General features: G+C 38.4%; 1 protein-coding gene across 1 annotated transcript in view; it reads right to left on the reverse strand.

Moving 5' to 3' along the window:
* The window catches only part of ass1 (argininosuccinate synthase 1), a 29,036-nt gene extending 9,340 nt beyond the window's left edge, over positions 1 to 19,696 (reverse strand). The window contains exons 1-11 of the mRNA XM_005803750.3: positions 19,576 to 19,696; positions 18,708 to 18,833; positions 17,514 to 17,582; positions 17,042 to 17,230; positions 15,375 to 15,431; positions 15,202 to 15,276; positions 14,269 to 14,339; positions 14,155 to 14,185; positions 6,653 to 6,743; positions 3,488 to 3,572; positions 2,886 to 2,950 (exon numbers count right to left, since the gene is read on the reverse strand). Coding sequence (XP_005803807.1) covers positions 2,886 to 2,950; positions 3,488 to 3,572; positions 6,653 to 6,743; positions 14,155 to 14,185; positions 14,269 to 14,339; positions 15,202 to 15,276; positions 15,375 to 15,431; positions 17,042 to 17,230; positions 17,514 to 17,582; positions 18,708 to 18,809 — 835 coding nt within the window. The 5' untranslated portion in view covers positions 18,810 to 18,833; positions 19,576 to 19,696. The remainder of the gene's footprint in view (positions 1 to 2,885; positions 2,951 to 3,487; positions 3,573 to 6,652; positions 6,744 to 14,154; positions 14,186 to 14,268; positions 14,340 to 15,201; positions 15,277 to 15,374; positions 15,432 to 17,041; positions 17,231 to 17,513; positions 17,583 to 18,707; positions 18,834 to 19,575) is intronic.
* Positions 19,697 to 19,873: the final 177 nt, after the last annotated feature.

The raw sequence follows: 19,873 nt of genomic DNA on the forward strand, positions 1-19,873 counted from the left end.
AGAGGTTTTAGTCTTTTATACAGCGGCTGCAGGTATGCCAACCACTATGCATGGCTTCAGGGCAGGATTGAATTCTTCCTCAGCTGATCCTATCTGAGCAAAACACAACCTTAAACAGGCAGCACAAAAAAAAAAATCATATCTTTTAAAGTTTTTCCACATTTGTCAAGTTACAACCACAAGAATCAGTTTATTTTATTCAGGCTGTATATGAGACCAACATAGTTGTGCATTACAGTAAAGTGTGAGCAAAATGGTCCTTGGTTTTTAAGGATATTTTAAAGTAATAGCATGTATTTGTTTTCAGCCTCCTCTACTGATAGCCCTAAATAAAGTCTTTTGCAATCAAATCATCCTGAATAGTAAAATAAGCTGGTGCGCAGTTTTAATCTCAGCGTAAATACAAGTTGATTTTGGAGGTTTTGAAGGAAAAAAACAAGCAACAAGCAACACAGCAAATATGCCAGTTTGGATTCTACAATGATATCCAGAGAGCTGAACATTTAATATCAAATGTGATGTTGAATCTATTACCCGAAATATAAAAGCACAAAGTACCAAAAGATGGCTATCCAACAAAAATGATAGGCCAGAAAAGAAAAACATTAACCAGTCTGATTCACAGCTTATTTTGGAAAATCTGTTGTCCGATTACTTGAAAACTCTGTCCATAAGAAGAACAGACCTAAATCAAACTGAGAAGCGATTCTCAGTCTGGCTCAGCTCCAAGAAATCTGGAAAAAAAGTGTATCTACATGCAGATCATGGTAGAGACGTACAAAAACCTCGTAGATGCTTTTATAGTCAAAGGTGGTTCTACAAAGTACTGACTAAATGCAAATGCTTCAGATCTGCATTTGTATGCAACTCAGAATCCCTACTTTTCGTCTAAATTCCCCAATAACAACTTTGCGTTGCTGTATCACATAACAAGCAAGCAAATACATGAGGTTTTCTGGTTGCATTATGACAAATGGTGGAAAATTTCCAGCTTTCTTAATACTTTATTAAACAAAACTGTAAATAAAGTGATAAAATATTTCAAACAAGAAAAGTTTTCTGTGTCGACGTGTTCAGCTGCAGTCTTTGTGGAGATCTGCAGCAGTTTGACACTTTAGGAGATGAAGAAGTCGTCTCTGTCGGCTTCTGAGTCCCTCATCGGAGCACAAGTCAGAGGTTTGACAACATCGTGACAGCTAGTTGGGCACACAGGTTGTCGAATGTTTTGTAGCACAGTGACAAGATTCTTGACAAACCATTTGAGTCCCATCTGCCTCTCTGACCCTGCACAAATAAATATGACCCAAACACAAATAAGTATGACATGTCCCCCCGTTCAATCCCTCCCATCATCTATTGTGCTCACACAACTGCCACTCCAGAAGAGGCCAACCTATGCGCTCAATGGTAGTTATTCAACCACTTGGGCACCTTGTGCTCCACCTCTTCCTATTGCTCGCAAAGAGGAAACAGCTTTGATCTTTTGTTCAGCCGACGGGGAGAAAAGTGGGTTTCCCATTTTCCAATTTCTACCTGCCACGTTGTGCCGCGGTCACACTCTGCCGGCCAGTCAATTTGCCAATCACAGCGCATTGCGAGGTGCGGGGAAAGAGGAGTCCGCGTGTGTCCTCGTGGGCGCATCTTTGCAAAGTTAGGACTGCACACTGGCCTTGTTTATCGGCTGCGGTAACACATTTAGAGACCTAACAAAGGAGCTTTAAGAGTTGATGGTTAATACCACAGATAAACATTGTGGGCAAATACGCAATCAACTGTGTATTTACGTGTATCCAGTGGAGCATTGACAAATACATCCTCTTCTCAGTGTACTGTATGCATTTTTTCTAGTGTACAGATGACTGGAAATCACTACGACATCTTAATTCCTGGTGAACGAGAGGAAAAGATGTCTCCTGAGGAGTTTGTCATTCAGCCCGATTTTATGGAAGCAGCAGAGCGAGACGTTTAAAGCACTCATGTAAAATAACTGCAAAGTGCATGAAAGCCCTAGATGTAGAAAAGGAATACTGACAAAAATAAATAAATACTAGGCATCCTGAACACTTACTGGCACCTAAGGTAAAGACGGGTAAAAAGCCACATTGAAAAAAAAAAACAAAAAAAAAAAAAAATATATATATATATATATATATATATATATATATATATATATATATATATATATATATATATATATATATATATATATATATATATGAAAATCACCAGTGCAAAACTTAGTAGTCCACCCCACTGTTATTGTTAATAATTTATACTTTTTGCAAACAGGAGAGCACTTAGTGTTAACTTATATTATTTCACAAGTTTGGGGGACACAAAATTTTCACAATCTCTGTAGTCCTGGGTCCTCTGTTAAGCTCTCTTTTCTTTAGCTCAGTTCACAGGCTTTCTATATTATTTACATCTGAAGACTAAGTGGTCCATAACAGAACCCTGACTTAATGTATGGTCAATTATTTCAGATTATTCTGGTTCAAGTCCCAACAAGGCAAGGCAACCTTATTTACATAGCACCTTTCAGCCAGAGACAACTCAACGTGCTTGTACAAAAAAAGTTCTTCAAATCTTATTCAGCTAGGTTTTTGGGGTCAACTTACTCTTTTTACAAATATTCCCAGATTGGCTTCTTTTTGTTTAATAAGGAATAGCATAGCTATAGGGTGTTTTTAAGAACTTGAAGTGAGACCTTAGATTGTATTTGTTTACAAAACCTGTTAAAGAATAAATTGTTTATATGTTAATCTCCGAAAAATGACACAGGATGAAATTTCTTTTGCCATGACTGCGCCAGAATATGTAAAATTATATGACAGTAAGAATGGAATGAAAAAACGATTAAACAAACCCAGATTTTAAAGTTTTACCTCGAGACTTCATGCCGATGAAACGATTCTCTACGATGTCAATGCGGCCCACTCCGTGTTTTCCTCTGAGAGAAAAGAGCAGGACACAATTATACGCACCTTCTAGATTCAATTTGGTGAACCTAATGGAGAAATAAACTGCATTTCTCACTGATTACTGTCAGTCTCTGAACCAAGTTCAAATGGATGCATATGTTGAAGGTAAAGCACATTTGAAGGGTTTCTACAAATGCAATATCTGAAACCTAATGTTCATGACCTACACAGTGCTTAAAAATTCTCTTTAAATATTAAAGTTGCAACAGGTATTTTTTTGTGCCTAAATTTTCTTAAAATCAATTCATAGTAAAATGTGCTGAAAGCAATAATGTGCATAAATAAAAATGCAAGAGTAATCTTGGATATTTTATAGGACTACATCAAAGTGGTTTAAAATGATAGATTCATATTTCAAAATTTAAAATTAGAGTTTGGTCCAGTGACTCACCCCAAGTTATGTAGCCATACAATTAAGGCCAGTAGCAAAAAAATAATAGTGAAGAAATCCAGATTTTTTTTTGAAGGTTAAATTCAACCTTTTTTATATACACAAAAGCGCTTACCCTATTTCATTGAGATATGAGAAAATATCCAGCGGTGTTTCTTTGGATTTTCCTTCCTTCACATGCATCACCCTGACAGGAACTCCTAGAGAAACAAGTTTCACCGGCAGATAATTGACATAAGTGGATAATATCAAGCGAAAACTATAGTACATTTAGGTTTGAATTTTATTTATATTCTTATCAAAAAGTTGCAGAATCAAAACTTTCTCCATATAATGCACATTCTTTAAACCTTACTTGCTTTCTAAAACATAAAATATGACAGATTAACCAAGATTTGGTCAAGAATAATTGGTAGAAACAAAAAGAGAGGGATGCTCTTATACATTGAGCAAATAAAAAAGTTAGGGAATGAAATTAAAGCTAATGTATTTATTTAATCAGACCAAAATGACAAGCGGTGGATAAATTATCCTGAAGATGTTTTTTTTTTGTCTCAGAGAGATCAGTGAATACCATCTAAAACTCAAAGCCTTTACATATGCAACGGTGAGAAAGGCTAATAAATTCAAAAGCTCTCCTCATTTGAAAGCTGTGAAATTGTGGGCCAGCCTCTACCTAATTCAATTACACAGCTTTGTTACCCATCCTCTGTTTAGCACTGAGATTTTGTCTCTTTTTTCACAGCATGTGCAGAAGACACAACCATCTGCAGATCCATCATCCTTCTTCCTTTAAACAGCATCTCACACATGGAGCAAATTCTTCCATAAAAACAAAAACAAAACATTGAAGTTTACTCCACACACACTTCCTCTACAAAGCCACTTAAACCAAGTGCACATCAATCACTGTCACCGGCCTACTTATTCATGGTCCTCAATGAGCAGCAGGGGCCAAAGGTGGAGGTGGGGAAACAAACAGACGTGTGAAACGAGTTTAAAGTCCAAACAAAGCAGAAATCTACTCTCCATGCCTAGATTAATTTGTTTTTTTTATTTCCAACCAAACTTTCCTGGAATCAAAGTTTAAGACTTTGCTGACAGAATAAAGAATGGATGGACAGTTTTTTTAGGCCTACAAGTGATGAACTTATGCTTGACCAGTGCTTTCTTGTTGTTTTATTCAAATCTTGCGCTTTACTCCTTCAGATATCCAACAATCTGATAAACATCTCCAATACATTAGCTGAACGTGGGAGTTTGGGGGCTTGCCTTTCATCCCTCCGCTCTCATTATCCTCGCTCTGCTCAGGTTGGCCCGTCCATCGTTCCGTTTAGCTGCTTTATTTTCAGTTTTTGCACCCTTTAACAGTGCAGACAATGGGAGCGAAGACACAGTTGTAGGAAAAATTACTGCTTTACATTTTTCCTCTCTGTCTCTTTTTCGTCCACACTACTTCGGCATGACAGGAGGGAGGCATGAATTTAATTTTTCTCCTTAAAAAAACGGGGGGGAAGAGAAATGGGGAATAGAGCGTTTGACGGGGGGAGCAATAGGTTCCTGTTGTTATATATTCTTTTTTAATCAGTGAGAAAACTTTGGTGAGAAAGGCAGCGATGAAAAGGTGGGAGGGGGGGAATGAAACGAAACATTCTTTTGCTGATCTTGTGCTCAGAGGGAGGAGTGGGCCCGGGCCTTTGTGTGGACAACTAAAACAGCTTTTGTCATAGAGCGCTCAATAAAAGGGCCGGAGAATATGTGTGAAAATGGAGAGCAGGGCCGCTAGGAACCCGCGAAACCAGTCAGGGCTTTACTGGTGCATCACCGTTTTACAAAAGCACACCTCACCTCCAGCTGAACGGTCACAGACCGGCCCGTTGTTAACTTTTTTCTGCGGGAAGCTGGTAAAGGGAGACTCTTGCACTGGTCCACATCGACACAGCAGCCTGACATTTCCTTAGCTTCAGTGATTAGCACATTTTCCCACCATAACTCTGGCAAACTTTTGAACTTCCATAAAATTTGGATTACAGCCCGTAAAGCTGTCCATCAAGCCTCAAGGGATCTGAAGAGCCGATTGATGTTCTTGCACTTCAGCCACCCCTGGTGACCGAGGATGAAGGAACATCTGTGTCACTCGCCCTCAGGCCTGGATGTGTCTTGCCATTTTCGCTCTGCACAAACATGTGACACTTTCTTGTGTTCAAGCCGGAGCCCTGCGGCCGGCGTCTCTGATGATCGTTTCTCCGGGCCCTCTGGACTCGGAGTATAAACTGGAGTTAATGCTTCCGGCTTGCGGGATGGCCCCCGGGGCCAAACGGGGCTGTTTTAGGCCAAGTGATGGTGTAAGGGGTTAAGGATAAGTCTGGGTGGCCCCAAGTGGAAATAAAATGCAGGGGGTCAACTTTAAAGTGACAGTTATGGCCATCTCCATTTTAACATCATAGAATGCTAAGATGAAGTGTTTCCTTCCTCACTTTGTTTCTCTGTTCTTGATCTTCTACAGACAGGACATGATCTGTTGGTATCTGACATATTCTGTCCTGCTTCATGTTGTCACACAGGTTCTGTTTATTGATCCTACAGATCTGACAGTAATCGTGTCTATCTGATTTATTTGATTTGCTTATGCCTCACAAACCCACCAGATCATTCGGATCTTCTAAGGTTCTTGTATTGGAATTAAAATTAAATTTCGATCCTTGGAATGAGACCATTTTAAGTAAGTTAAATTTTTGCTTGATACCATTTCAACTGCAATTTTTTAAATATTGTTTTATTTCAATTTAGTTTTATAATTACACCCTATTTATATTTAATCACAAATGAGAGGTAATTTATGTTTCATTCTCATTTCTTTTTTGCATAGCTTTAGAATTTCAAGTATATACTGAATTATTCATGGCTCTTATGTTTCTTTATGAAAAATATGTTTTGGAGTTTTTACAGTTTATATGATCATTTTAATCTATTTGCTGGTTAATTAATCATATCTTTATCTACTTATTTGAGCATTTCTTAGTGTGGAATTGTTTTTACCAACTGTTTGGGATTTTATGCTACATTTTAGTATTTTAAAAGTGCTCTGTGAATACAATTCTATTGACTGATTGGTTGGTGGTGAAAAAAAATAACGTCTTTATTTAGAAACGGTTGTCGTTTCTGATGCTAGATGTTTCCAACTCTACATGGGTGGGTTTTTTTAAAAGTTGAGATGTCAAAAGAAAAAAGCTGATTTTTCTGGGAAGTCAGCAGGTGGGACACTGATAAACAGACAAACCATTTTTAAACTCGATCTCCAGAACATCTGGGGCAGTTGGAGAATCCTCTGGGTTTTTGGTCATCAGGTAGAGGTCAGCTGGAGCATGGCTCTGAAGAACAAACAGAAACACAACTTTTATGATCTTCATTCCCTCTGATTAATAGCACAGAGATTCTTGTCAGGAGAGCAGCACAGTGACTGCAGTAGGAGGAGAAAACAGACAGGAAGTAAAGTAACTGAGAGAACAATGCGTGAAAAAGGTTTCCATTCTGAAAACAACATCAAGAGCAGAGGGAAGACAAAAGTGCAATTTTTATCCTCTGTTTGGTTTCATTTTCTCCGGGAAGCCCTTCGCTGCAGGGGGAAGAAAAGGAAAAGTGAAACGAAGAGTGGGATAGCTGTCGACGCTTCTTCCAGTTTTCCAGCTCTGATTTTCTGAGTGACATTTCTCCTCGGATTTATTTTCAGGAGATTCTTCCTAAATGGGCATCGCACGACAACAAGCATCTAAAAACCAAATCCCACTGAAGGCGATTGTGGTTGACAGACATTTGTCGTATTTTTTTTTTCCAGTTGGCTGCTAAGTGATTTCAGTGAGTCGCGGTTTGGACCTAAAGGAGCACGGTGGTGTGACGATTCCACCCGGCTGATGTGCTCCTGCGACAATTACACCGCATTAGGACAAGACGATGGTCAATGTCTCCTGAGCTGAGGCAAATTGCAGGGGGGGGGGGACTATGCAAAATAACTGCTGGGTGCATTTAAATGGAAAGCTTTACCAGACTCGAAATGATCATACAATAACTAATCGGCATCCGCTGGCTGCCTGTCAGCGAGGGGAAAACGAGCAGCGAAATCACTTTCCTTCCTTTTAACTAAACACAAAAATTGAGAGAGAAGGCGAGCGTCTCCCTCTCCTTTATTTTCTGCTTCAGTGCCCTGAAAGATGCCAAATGAGAGTTTGCAGGAGAGGGACAAAATGACTACTCTAAAAAGCCTTTTGATGCTTCCTCTTTAAGGGAGGGTGGAATAAATACTTTTGGGGAGCTTTTTCAACCTTCAGATACAAAGAGCTATTGGTTGAACAATATGCTTGAGCAAAAGTAAATAAATAAATAAAATAAAGAGAAGAAAAGCTGATTTTTTCAGCTTAAATCAGAGGGGTTTTTTTTAATTCAACATTTTAATGCATTTTTGTCAAATTTCTGATGTACCTAAATCAAATGAAGCCTTAGAAAGCCCACACAAAAAAACAGCTAAGATTATTCTTTTTTGATGTACACACACTACAATGTGTGAAAACTCATCCGTGCTCCGACAGCAAGAGTTTAAACTTCCTGAAAGCAAAGCAAAGAAAAGAGCGTAAGCCAATAGGGTTGTTTCCAGTGAGCAGGAGATCAATGCATTTCAATTCAAACCCCCTGCAGGTGGACCTGTCCCAAAGCCGTGGCCCTGAAAGAAAGGCAAAGGTAAAGATGGAGAAGGCGGGGGGCCAGGGGTATTGGTGGGAAATGGGCCGTGAAGCGCACCATCATGTAGCGCTGAGCAGTTCCTTTGGCTGCCTTTGCCTCGGCGATATTGTTGTGCTAAACGTGCCCGCATACAGCAAGAGAATAAAAAAAAAAAAAAAAAAGAAGAAGGCTGACGCATGAACTTAAAGCAAGTAAATTTCTATTTTTCCACCTATTAGTTGCCTCATTGGGTTTCAATCAAAGCCAAAAGGGCCCCAAAGGAGGCAGAGGTAGTAGGAGTAGGAGTGAAAAGCGGGGAAGAGGGGCATCTTCGGTGCACCGGATTGGAAGTGATGCTTAAATCACCATGTCTCAAGTCGGTGCGTCTTATCGAAATGCAAACACAGCAATCTGAACCGAGAATAAAACAATATGCATGTAATCTGCAGGAGGCGGGATTTCTATTCTCTAACACGTACGATGTGTCCGTTAGTTTTAATGAAGACAGCAGTGGAAGCCGAGTTGGACGCAGAGATCTCTTCACAGGTCAAGCCCATCAGGCCTGAGGGCAGTGAGGGCACACGGCAAGCTCTGACCTCTTTGCTTCAAAGCACACATTCACATGTAGACACACCGACAAGCTCATTTCCTACCCCCACAGGCTCTGCGCTGACCATCCATCTTACCAGAAGGCCGCACGACCAGCAGCAAACAAGTTTTCATTTCCTCTCAGTGAGATGAGGCTCTGCGTTTCGCTCCCTTGGCTCTGAGTCAACATGAAGCAGCGGCTCATCACCTCCCGGATCAAAGAACCCGGTGAGATCGGGGAAGCTCACCGGTGACAGAGGTTGTAATTAAGAATGAGGTTACGTTTTAATGACTCAGGATGAGTGTCAGGCATCCTGAGGATGGGCTCTGTGTGCTCATGTGTGGAGGGAAATGATGAGCAAATACCAAGCATTTGCCATCATGGTATTTTGGGCTATTACATAAGTAATGAATGGAAACTCAAAAAATCTTGATTTTTGCTTTAATATGGATTAAATGTTTGAAAAATCGAGAATAAGAGTCGAAAATACAGTTTTTAAAATACCTATAAATAAAATAACAGCTTCTTAAATCTGTAATTTAGATTACCTTACAAGACGTTTTCTTTTCATCCAGATCGTCAGTGTATTTTTGGGAGAATTTTACATTATGGGCCGACAAAAAGAACCCTAACCCTAACTTTAACTTTGAAGCGCAAGAAAGCAGACAAGTAGTTTTCAAAATTATTCACAAGTAAAAACATAAAATCTGCACCCTGCATTTGTATTCAGCCACGCTTTACTCTCATCTAATGCTGGTACTCCTAAAAAAATTATTATTACTGTGGTTAAGGTGATAGATCATCATACCAGTGCAATTAAAATGGAAGGAAAATGATATATTTTTCAATTTTATTTTTTTTTACAAATAAAAAAATCCAGAAAAGCTTTAAGTAAATTTCTATTCAGTCCTCAAAACCTAGTAGGCCTACATTTTGCTGCAATTACAGATCCAACTCTTTTGAGGTACGTTTCTACCAGCTTCGAACATCTATAAACTGGAATCTTTGCCAGTTTTTATTTCAAGCTGTAACATTACAAAAAAAGCTACTTAAAAAAAATCTAAATCATCCGTAAAGCAATGTATCATTTCTTTCCACTTCATAAACAATATATGCACTACTTTATGTTAGTCTGTCACATTAAAGCTCAGTAAAATCCATTAAAGTTTGCAATTGTAACATGACAAAATGTGAATATATAAGATTATGAACGCTTTTGCATCTAATTGTTGCATCTTCTAAGCCAACCGCAACCTCAAATGATTCACTGCATTTAATAAGAAATACTCATCTAATGCAGTTATCAGGTGCACAGCAAATGTATGAAATAACACAATAACAACCTGTCAAAGCTGCATTGCTTCACAGAGGTTAATGCTGCCAGATGCAAATGAGTAAATAAAGGCCTTAAGGTCACTGTGTCAGAAAAGAGCAAGGTTTGGGGTTATCAGGACGGATACGCTGTTAATAACAGAGTAACCTGAACTCTTCTGGCTCCTATCTGCAGGAAAACATATGAGCGACCATTTGGACATTTCCTAATGTGACAGCACTAAGCAAAGAGGGACCATTGTGTTACAGGTGGGGGTAGAGGGGGACATTTGAATGGTCCGGGTCTGGCCTTAGCCTTTGGGGTTGTAATTGAAGGAGGGACAGAGGCTGATACACAGTGGAGATACTGAGAACAAGCCGACCTCTTTTAGATGACTTCTTAGATTGATCACAATCTGACATGTTAGTTTAGGAATTCAAATGTGTTGCTGTTTCATTTGTTCATTTTGGGGAAATTGAAATAAATCTTATATTCCAGGTAAAAACACCTGGAATATAAGGACGAATGTAGTGCGCAAAATTCCAATGTAAGATTAAATGTAAGATAAAGTGCAATAAAAAAAAAAAAAATAGACAGAACTCCACCACCTACTGTTGAAAAACAATATACAGTGAAAACAATTAGGTCAGTAATGGAATAATTGAATCACTGTCATGATTCATGACACGGTTTTGGTCAAATTTCAGGGATGAAACAAACTGTGTCAATTAACCTCAAGAATACTTTGGTTTATAGAGGAATTCATGGTCTATTTAATGACGGCAAGTTGAAATAGTTATGTGTGGCAGCAGATCCAGTCCAAATCATCACCCCTCCACCACCATGCTTGACAACTAGTTTAAGTGTTTGTGCTGAAATTCCGTGGTTGGTATTTGTTGTGATTTTTGTACATTAGATTTTAATGATCTGCTTAATTTGTGTAAGAGTTTTGACTTTTATTTACAGTTGAAACAAGATAATAAATTTATCAAAGACTGACTTTTTAAACCTCAAACTACTTTGTAGCTAGTCTGGTGATATACTTAGGATTATTGTCCATTATAAGATCCAGTGTCTTAAGATGTTGCTCAAGTAATTGCATATGTTATTTCCCCATGCCATCCTCATATGTTTGTGAGGTGTACCCATCCATCCTGCAGTAAAACATCTCCAAAACTGAAAGCTGTCACCCCTAGTATACGATTTATAAGAATGCTATTCTCAGGCTTGCAGGCTTCCTCTTTTGTGTCTAAATTTGAAAAATTGTCATTATGGACAAACACTTCAATCTGAGTTTCATCAGACCACAGGATAGGCTATAGAGGCTTTAAAAATTAAGCTCTTTGTTTTGAGTGCATTTGCAAACTGTAATATGCTTTATGCAAAGCTTTAATAGTTATGGCTTCTTGTAAGTTGAGTGGTATTGCTTGAAGTGTTGCTTTAAAACGGTATACCCCCCAATTAGCGTAAATATTGTGAATTAATTAACTTAACAGGAGCTTACAAAGCTGTAACAGCATCATCTGGATATTCCCAAATAGTTTAAAGTCCTGGGGTATGTAAACATGTGAGCTTGATAAAATTATTGTAAAAGAAAAAAAAAAAAATCACTCGCTCATTATTTAGCTACTTAGAAATAATGTTTGCAATTGTGCCTGAACCAAAAAAGGGGATAGTCTACAGTTTAATATCAGATAATAAGAAAAAGCATTGTGTGTTTTTACATCTGGTTTCAGCTATAATTGTAATTTAGAAACCGCTTCACTTAATAAACATAAACATAGATGTAGAATATAAATTGAGAGCCTAGAGGTTGTGGCTACATTAATTTGCAGAAATATTAAACATGTTTCAAAGCTCCGGTAATGTATTCAAATCCTTTTACCACTTCAGACCTCTGCACCATAAATATTTCATTGTATTTAATGCTATTAATCGATTCAGTATTGGAGTAAATGGTCCAAAGCAAAGCCCTTGAATAAAATCAGTTGCAGAGGACTGTCATCATACATCGCTATGCTATTGAGTCGGCCCGCCTCATTCATTTCAAAACATTTCTCCACAGGACGGCTAAAGGACAGGGCACTAAAGAAGAAGTGAAGGGGTGGGAAAGGGGCAGCGAGGGAGATAGAGGTCTGTGAGTTACAGTGGCCCTGCCCCTGAATCTCCTCTCCAGCAGAGCGGGACCCCTCTCCTCGCTACAACACCCTGTGCATCGGGGACTCATCTGTCTGGCAAACTGTCTTTGTACTTAACTGTTACTGGTGACATTTTGGTGTCACGGTGTCAAGATGAAGTGGCTCCCCTCCCACGTCGCAGCCTGCGGCAGCGCGGCCGTCCAGACAATGAGGTCCCGAGGAGCTGGGGCTGGAACTCAGGAGGCCCCAGCTGGGCGCAACGCCCTAACCCTTCCCTCTCCCCCTCCCAGGCTCCCATGAAATTGGGAATTAGTCGAAGCGTTGCTGACGACAAGTCAGTGTCTGTGTGTCCCAGGTTCTTCCCAGGGCCCGGCGAGAACCCGGGGTGAGGAGGGACACAGACGCAGACATATCGACCATAGGATGGGAGCTTCGGAGGTCAGTCAGGGGGAAAACAGTGCACATTGGACTGACCTCTCACCTCTGGCAGAGATCAGACTCATGTCTCTCTCATGGTTCAATGTGGATCGAGTCAGCCGAGCTTGGGCCATTAGAAGGTGGAGAAGTTTTACTGTTCTGTACAACAATGTTTGGTGTATTCAACTCCTAAAAAACATTTAATATCATCCCTCTATCAAGGTTTGTACTTGAGAAAATGGACTAAGAGATCACCATAAAGTGCAGTTAGGTGCTGGTGTGCTTTTTAGGTTGACATTCATGATCACATTAACTTGAGAAGCCTATTTTCGAAAATGTCCTCCAGAGTGTTAGAAAGGTGACCCTGACTTATTAGGAGACAACAGATTCAGGAGGAGCAGTGTGGATTTTGTTCTGTAGAACCGACGTCCAATGTTGCTGCCATGGGAGTTCGTCTGTCCAGTCTAGTCCAGTGAATATGGAGAAGAGTTATAACCATGTCCCAAAAGGGCTTTTGTTGGGGGTGCTGCAGGTGTTCAAGGTGCAGGGAATGCTTTTAAACTTAATCTTAGAGAAATCAAAAGTCAAGCTTTTTCTCTGTGCAGGTTGAACTCTGGACATAATCTCAAGGTGTAGTCATGGCGAAGAGAATGTCAGGTTTTTGAACCTCATCTTTGCTTTTTGCAGATGATGTTATTCTTTTGGCATCTTAAAACCATGACCTTTAGCACTAGAATGAAGCACAGCTGAGTGTAAAGCCACAAGGATGAGAGTCAACGCCTCAAAGTTTGAAGTCCTGGATTTTAACTGGAAAAAGGTGGAGTGCTCCCTCTGGGTTGCAGATCAGTATCTTACTCAAGTTAAGTAGCTTAAGCAAGTTGATGTCTTGTTTAGGAGTAAACAAGAGATGGATAAATGGATCGGGGACATTAAAGTAGATTTATTGCTTCTTCGTATTGAAAGAAGTTAGTTGAGAAGGCATCTCAATTTGATGCTTTCTGGAAGTCCTTACGGTTTCCAATTATATTCCCCTGGAAGGAGACCCAGGGGAAGACCGAGAGCCCACTGGAAGGAAACTTTATCTCTGTTGTCCTGAGAATGTCTTGGGAGCCCCCAAAACATAAACTGGAGAGTGTCTTTGACAAGAGGGATGTCTGGATTTCCATCCAGGACCTGTTACTTACAGGATCCAGTATCAGATATGCAGAAAACCATGACTGGATGTATATATTAATGAATTTAAATTAAAACTGATCCCAGATTCCGTCAAGGTGAAATAAAACAATAAACATTTTGAAAATAGCTAACAGACTGTGCAAATTTGGAACTTGGTTTTAGATTTGCATTTGATTTATCAGAACAAACCATGATCAGTTTTGGTTTCAGAAGATGCTTGAATTGTGGTACAAAACACTAAGCTCATAGATTTACTTCATGAGCTGTCAGCAAATACTATACTGCTAAATCAACTCAGTAAGGTCTTGTGAATATATTGGTATCCCAGAATTATCATAAAAGTTTTAGAAATGATTCAACTTTCCTGTAATCAAATCGCAATACAGTGATGAAATATGGGCTTAAAGTCTTAATGATCGACATCAACAACAACTTACCTTGGGATTCTCCAAAATGCCTGATTCATAGCTGTAAAGAGATACAATTTAAGAATTTGTTATGTTTTATTTTAACTGGAAAAAACATATGACAGTGACATTAGTCATCCTCACCTGATATGCATGAGATTGGCATCCATGCTCCAGGGGGCCCGAGGGGTCACCGGCACTGGGATGCCATGTTTCTGTGATTTAACAAAATCGCTGATATGTTACATAACAGAAAACAACTTGAGAAAGACAATAAACACATATTTGTGAAGAGGTTCTGGAAAAACAAATTCAAGCAGCAGATTTCCTTGTACGCTCTGAAACCAACATGTATGCATTTCCTCTGAATCCTTTGGTCCTCCACAGCTAAAACAGCAAAACACTGACAATATGTTTTAGTATATTGGTAAAAAAAGAGAGAGAGAAAAAAACATGTTTTCAAGGTTGTATTATATCACTAAAGGGCCACATGCAAGGAGGAAATAAATGTTTACTAAAAACATCTTTATCGCCCTCTAGTGGAGGAAACTGCCCAGGATCACATTAAACCAACTGGACAAATGGGCAGAGGAGGTTTTTGTGGTGAAAATTAAAACAAGGTATAAATCTAGAGCTAAAAATGCTAAATGAATGAATGAAATTAGAATACAGATGGGAAAAAATAGTGTATCATTGGTGGGGGAAAAAAGCTGCTGCAGTTAAAAGAGACAGAAAGTGGAAAAACAATTAAACAAAATATAAAGAGCTATTGCTGAATATGTAGAAGTTATAAATCTATGAGAGCAACAGAGAAGATATACAGCATGAACTGATCTTCTAAATGTTTCTAATTTCATAAAACAACACATTTATGACATTAAAAGGTATATTAGTGACGTGGTAATAAGGTAAAAATTACTGCGATGAAACTTTAAAACTAAACCTTTAACCTTCTGTAAACAGGAGCATTTCATCTCAAAGTACCAAACTAAAACAACTTTTAGTTGACAGACTCATCAGTAATAAATATGAAATCCTTATTTATACACTGGCAATGAGAAAGACAGCTACAGTTACCTGTGCGTACTCCATCAGGTCCGTTCTCCCCCTGAAGCGATTGTAAAACTCAGGGATCCTCCACGGTGCAATGATCTGATAAACACACACAAACACACAGTTGTTGTGATATTATTCTACATGTTAGGCCATTTTTGTCCTATGTAAAAAAAAAAAAAAATCACCAAACTAACCTTGACCTCTGGGTACAGCGCGTAGCATGTAAGCTCAAAGCGTATCTGGTCATTTCCCTACAAGGTAGAAAACTGGTTGATCTCTGTTAGCCAGCAGTTTGGTATAACTGTCCTGCATTGTATTTTTGATAAATATTAAAAAAAAAAAATCTGTTTCATATTTGGTCAATAAAATTAGACAAAAACAGTTGAAGACAAACACAAAATCCACACAATTTCACACATTTGTTTCACTTCTTTGAGTGGCCAGTTCTGTTCAACCACTGATGTTGATGAACATAACCTACGCAGAAAGATGTAAAAAAAACTTGAAATAACAAAGAAATCCCAATAATTTATGACGACAATAACTGGTACAATTTAGATTTTTGTATAGAAAAATAACAAGTACAGTGCCATCCACATTTATCAAACAAGTTAGCAAGCTTTACAAATTTACATTTGCGATGGTAGGGCAAAAGAAGAGGTTTTTCATGCATGCCTCCAAAGCACCTTTCAAGTATGTTAGGTAATTGTTGTCATGGTGACTTGGTGACCCCAAGAAGCCACGTTTTGCTGCAGATTTGTTCTCCTCCCTTCTATACTTTTTAGTTTGAGATGATTTTATAGCATGGCAAAAAAAAAAGGTTGCCTAATACTTCCAGTTGATTTTATTATCGTGTAACAATTGAGCTCTAAATTGTTACAAATTAGCTCTAAACTGTTACAGGATACAGTAAATTGGTGAAATTTTCTATGCTTACTCAAAGAAGCATGATTGATTTTTGCCCAAACATTTGTCTACATCTAGTTAGCTATGTTGAATATTAAGACCTTAATCAGACAAACGAGTATTCACAGGTCAGTACAAGTTGTGGAGTGCTCTATAGTGTTTCAAGTTTTAAAATTGAACTTTATTAATCAGTGTTTGGCTCCACCTACTGGTCAAAAAAGAGCTCACAAAAAAAACTGCAAGAGTTTTAATTTCAAATGACCAATTATACTGAACAGATAAGATTAAATAACTTTGAGTCACATTGGCTGATGAAATATTTTTTTCAAAATGAACACTTTTTTTAACAAAACATTTCAAATAACAGCAACATCATTGTAATAACTGTATTTACAGACTTTTATAAATTCCAGGTCTGCTTACAAGAGAGTGACAGACTTTCACCTCATTTTCTGTTGATTTATCCAAATCTGCATATTTATGACTTCCAAACGCCGATCAGAACAAATATCACCAGACAATATGTCTGCAACAGAACCACACAAACGGTTTAAAACATAATCAGTCATTTGTCCTAATGAGATGAGGGCGGAAATTTGCCCTAATGAGGCAAACATGGAAATGGAGATTGATGACTGTTTGATGGGAAACCTGCATAACAAGCTCAAATTTATCTGCAAAGATATTTAAAGATGTTGACTTTTTAGAATGATGAAAAAAAATAGGGAAGTTGTGATTGTATAACCAATTTAAAGATGCTAAAAAATGTGGATTCATTTAGACGCTGACTTATACAGAGTAAAGAACTGTGTATTCAGAAAATTTCCAGTGAATGGATGACTTTATCACAGAAAACGGTAACTTTCTAAATGGTTAATATTCAACCTTGCAAACGTATGGCCTAAATGGTGCAGTGACCTAGTTATCTAGCTGGTTCTGAGAAAAGGCCCTTTACCTTGCCGGTGGCCCCATGGGACACAAACTGAGCCCCCTCCTTGCGTGCGATCTCGACCTGACGACGGGCGATGCAGGGCCTTGCTATGGCCGTGCCCAGGAGGTACCGGTCCTCATACACAGCGTTGGCCTGAACCGACGGCCAGATGAAGTCCTCCACAAAGTCCCTGCGCAGGTCCTCAATGAAAACCTGGTCATAAACACAAATCAGATAGCTTTATTTTGCAATTAAATAGAGGTTGATATATATATGAGACATTGCCCTTCTAAGAAAAAAAAAAAAAAGTGTGTTTGGTGTGAGTTTGGAAAAAATGTACACAAAATAACATTGATTACAATGATTTATATTCCTGTAACACCTACATATCAATTAAGATCACGTTCAAACACAGTACACGCTGTAGCTGCTTAGTTTTAATCTACCTAAATGTCTCTCATATCCTACCAAAGGGTCTCACTTCAGTGTCTCTCACCTTCTTTGCGCCGAGGCTTTCTGCTTTCTTTCGCGCAGCTTCAAAATCTTCATCTTGTCCAATATTAGCCTGGAAGGAGACAGCTGAATTTAATATAACGCCTTTTTAAACCAAATAATTAAACTTTTAAAATAAATTAATAATAAAGAGGCGTAATAAACACATTGAAAGAAGTCATGATATGTGCACTAAATGCATAAACACACAAGCCCTCATGTCCGTGCATAAGTTAATTGTGTTCATTCATTCTTCTTGTAATTCAAAGCACATCTTCAGAGGAAATAAAACAACCTCTTGACAGACGGAGCCAGAAATAAACATAAATTAAGGGCACGTCTTCCTCCGAGCAAAAAATCCCCAGAAAAAATAAATAAAAAAAAATAATAACAGAACTAATATAATGGAAACAATTCAAACTGTATATTTTCATTACACAAGTTACTATGAACATGGCTGAAAGCACAAATAAAAAAACAGAAAACACATCTACATCACAAATGACTGATAAAACCTCATTTGTAGTTGATGTTGTACATATGAATAACTTCTCCCATAATAAAAACATAGCGTATATTCAGCCAGTGATCCCCATTTTGTAAAAATGAATTATACCCAACCAAACAGGAAGAGCCAGGGTAAGTTCTGACATTCAACACGATTTGCAATATGTCAGCAAAATACTAACTTAAAAAAAAACCCTGCTACATTAATAATAATAATAATAATAATAATAATAATAATATTCTATATATTATTCAACATGCACTTGATTCAATACATTTCTCACCACTAACAGATTATATCTTTGTAAGTCTTTTTGCACCACTGCATTACACACATGTCCATTTTAATCCAGTGCCTCATGTCATGCTGATCACCTCCCAGCCCCATTTAGCAAACCACAGAACAAATGAGTGAAGTTCAGCAAGAAATTCTGCCTGCATCGCAGTTCTTGGTTACCCCCGGGGCAAAGAGTAAAGCCATCCAGACTTAACCAGCATTACAGACAAATCCAGTGATCAGAGATAATCAGTGCTGCTGTCTTTTTGGAGACGTGCCTATAGTCAACTTCTACGTGCCTTGACAAAATGCATAAGCAGCAGACCGTAAAACCTGAGAGGTACTTAACATACAAAAGCAGCTGGGTGACAGCTGGAGCCACTTGCTGTGACAACACCTGTGGTAAAACCTTACCAAATATGTGATGACATCATAGCCCTGCTCCTTGAGCCACACCAGAATGCAGGACGTGTCCAGCCCACCGCTGTAGGCCAGAACCACAGTACCTTTAGACATGATGAGGGATTTCAGGGTCAAAGGCTGCAAAACAACAGTGGAGAGGGAGCAGAAGGAAATAAATTAAAAATGTTAACCTGTAACAAGAGTAGACAATGAGTCACATAATATTTTACACAAAACTACTTTGTCTGAAATGTGACCAGTCAGGTTTATTTGGATAGCAAAGAAGTTACTGTTTCTTAGACACTTGGGCAAAAAACAGTAACTTCTTTGTTATCCCAGAAAAATAAATCAACTTTAGTGTGAAAATAAGAAATTGTAACAGAGGCTTTTGGACATTTTAGACATCGAAAAGTAATTAGTTTGTAATTAATTGACAGCAGAATCAATCAAAGAAAAAATAATTCTGCCTTAATCCCTACTTCTTAACTAGATGACACATTAAATATAGCAACAAAATATGATACAAACTTTTAATTTATATGCAATATTAAATCTTAAACTAGATCCAAAAGGGAGAGGTTTTAGAAGAATGATAACTCAACAGGTAGTTTCATAAAAAGACAAGAAGGGTTGCCTGCTAATGAAAAAAAAATATGTCAGAAAGAAATACATATCATCTATGGACATTTTCCAGTTTGCATGTGCTTAAGGTTTTTCCTGCTCAGTTCGGTTTTAAGATGAGCCACAGAACGTGTCTTGCAGGATATTTTTAACACATCACGTTTTTTAACGACAGCCATATTGGGTTGCCATAACACCTAAATGACAGGAACAGCATTTAAATGCAAAACATACAGACACGCAATTAAAGTGTACTTACGGCGTACTTAGATGAAGAATGAGTGAACGGTCTGACACGACGTGGTCCGAACGCTGGAAGGCGAGGAGCAGAACCGCGTTTGGTTCAACGACTGATTCTGGCCCAAGCTGCGTCACCAGGTCGCGATCGTGACGTCAGAACCAGCTGACTGCCCGTCATCTTCCCTCCACAGAAATTGTTTATGTAAAAAAACATACTGTAAATTAACACAATACCCAAATAATATGTCTTTTTTTAGCTTGACACTGTTTTTGGTTGGTTTTATTGTGTTTAATCTTTTATTGTTCTGTATGTATAT

Source organism: Xiphophorus maculatus, chromosome 8 (genome assembly GCF_002775205.1).
Source record: "Xiphophorus maculatus strain JP 163 A chromosome 8, X_maculatus-5.0-male, whole genome shotgun sequence".
Lineage (NCBI taxonomy): Eukaryota > Metazoa > Chordata > Actinopteri > Cyprinodontiformes > Poeciliidae > Xiphophorus > Xiphophorus maculatus.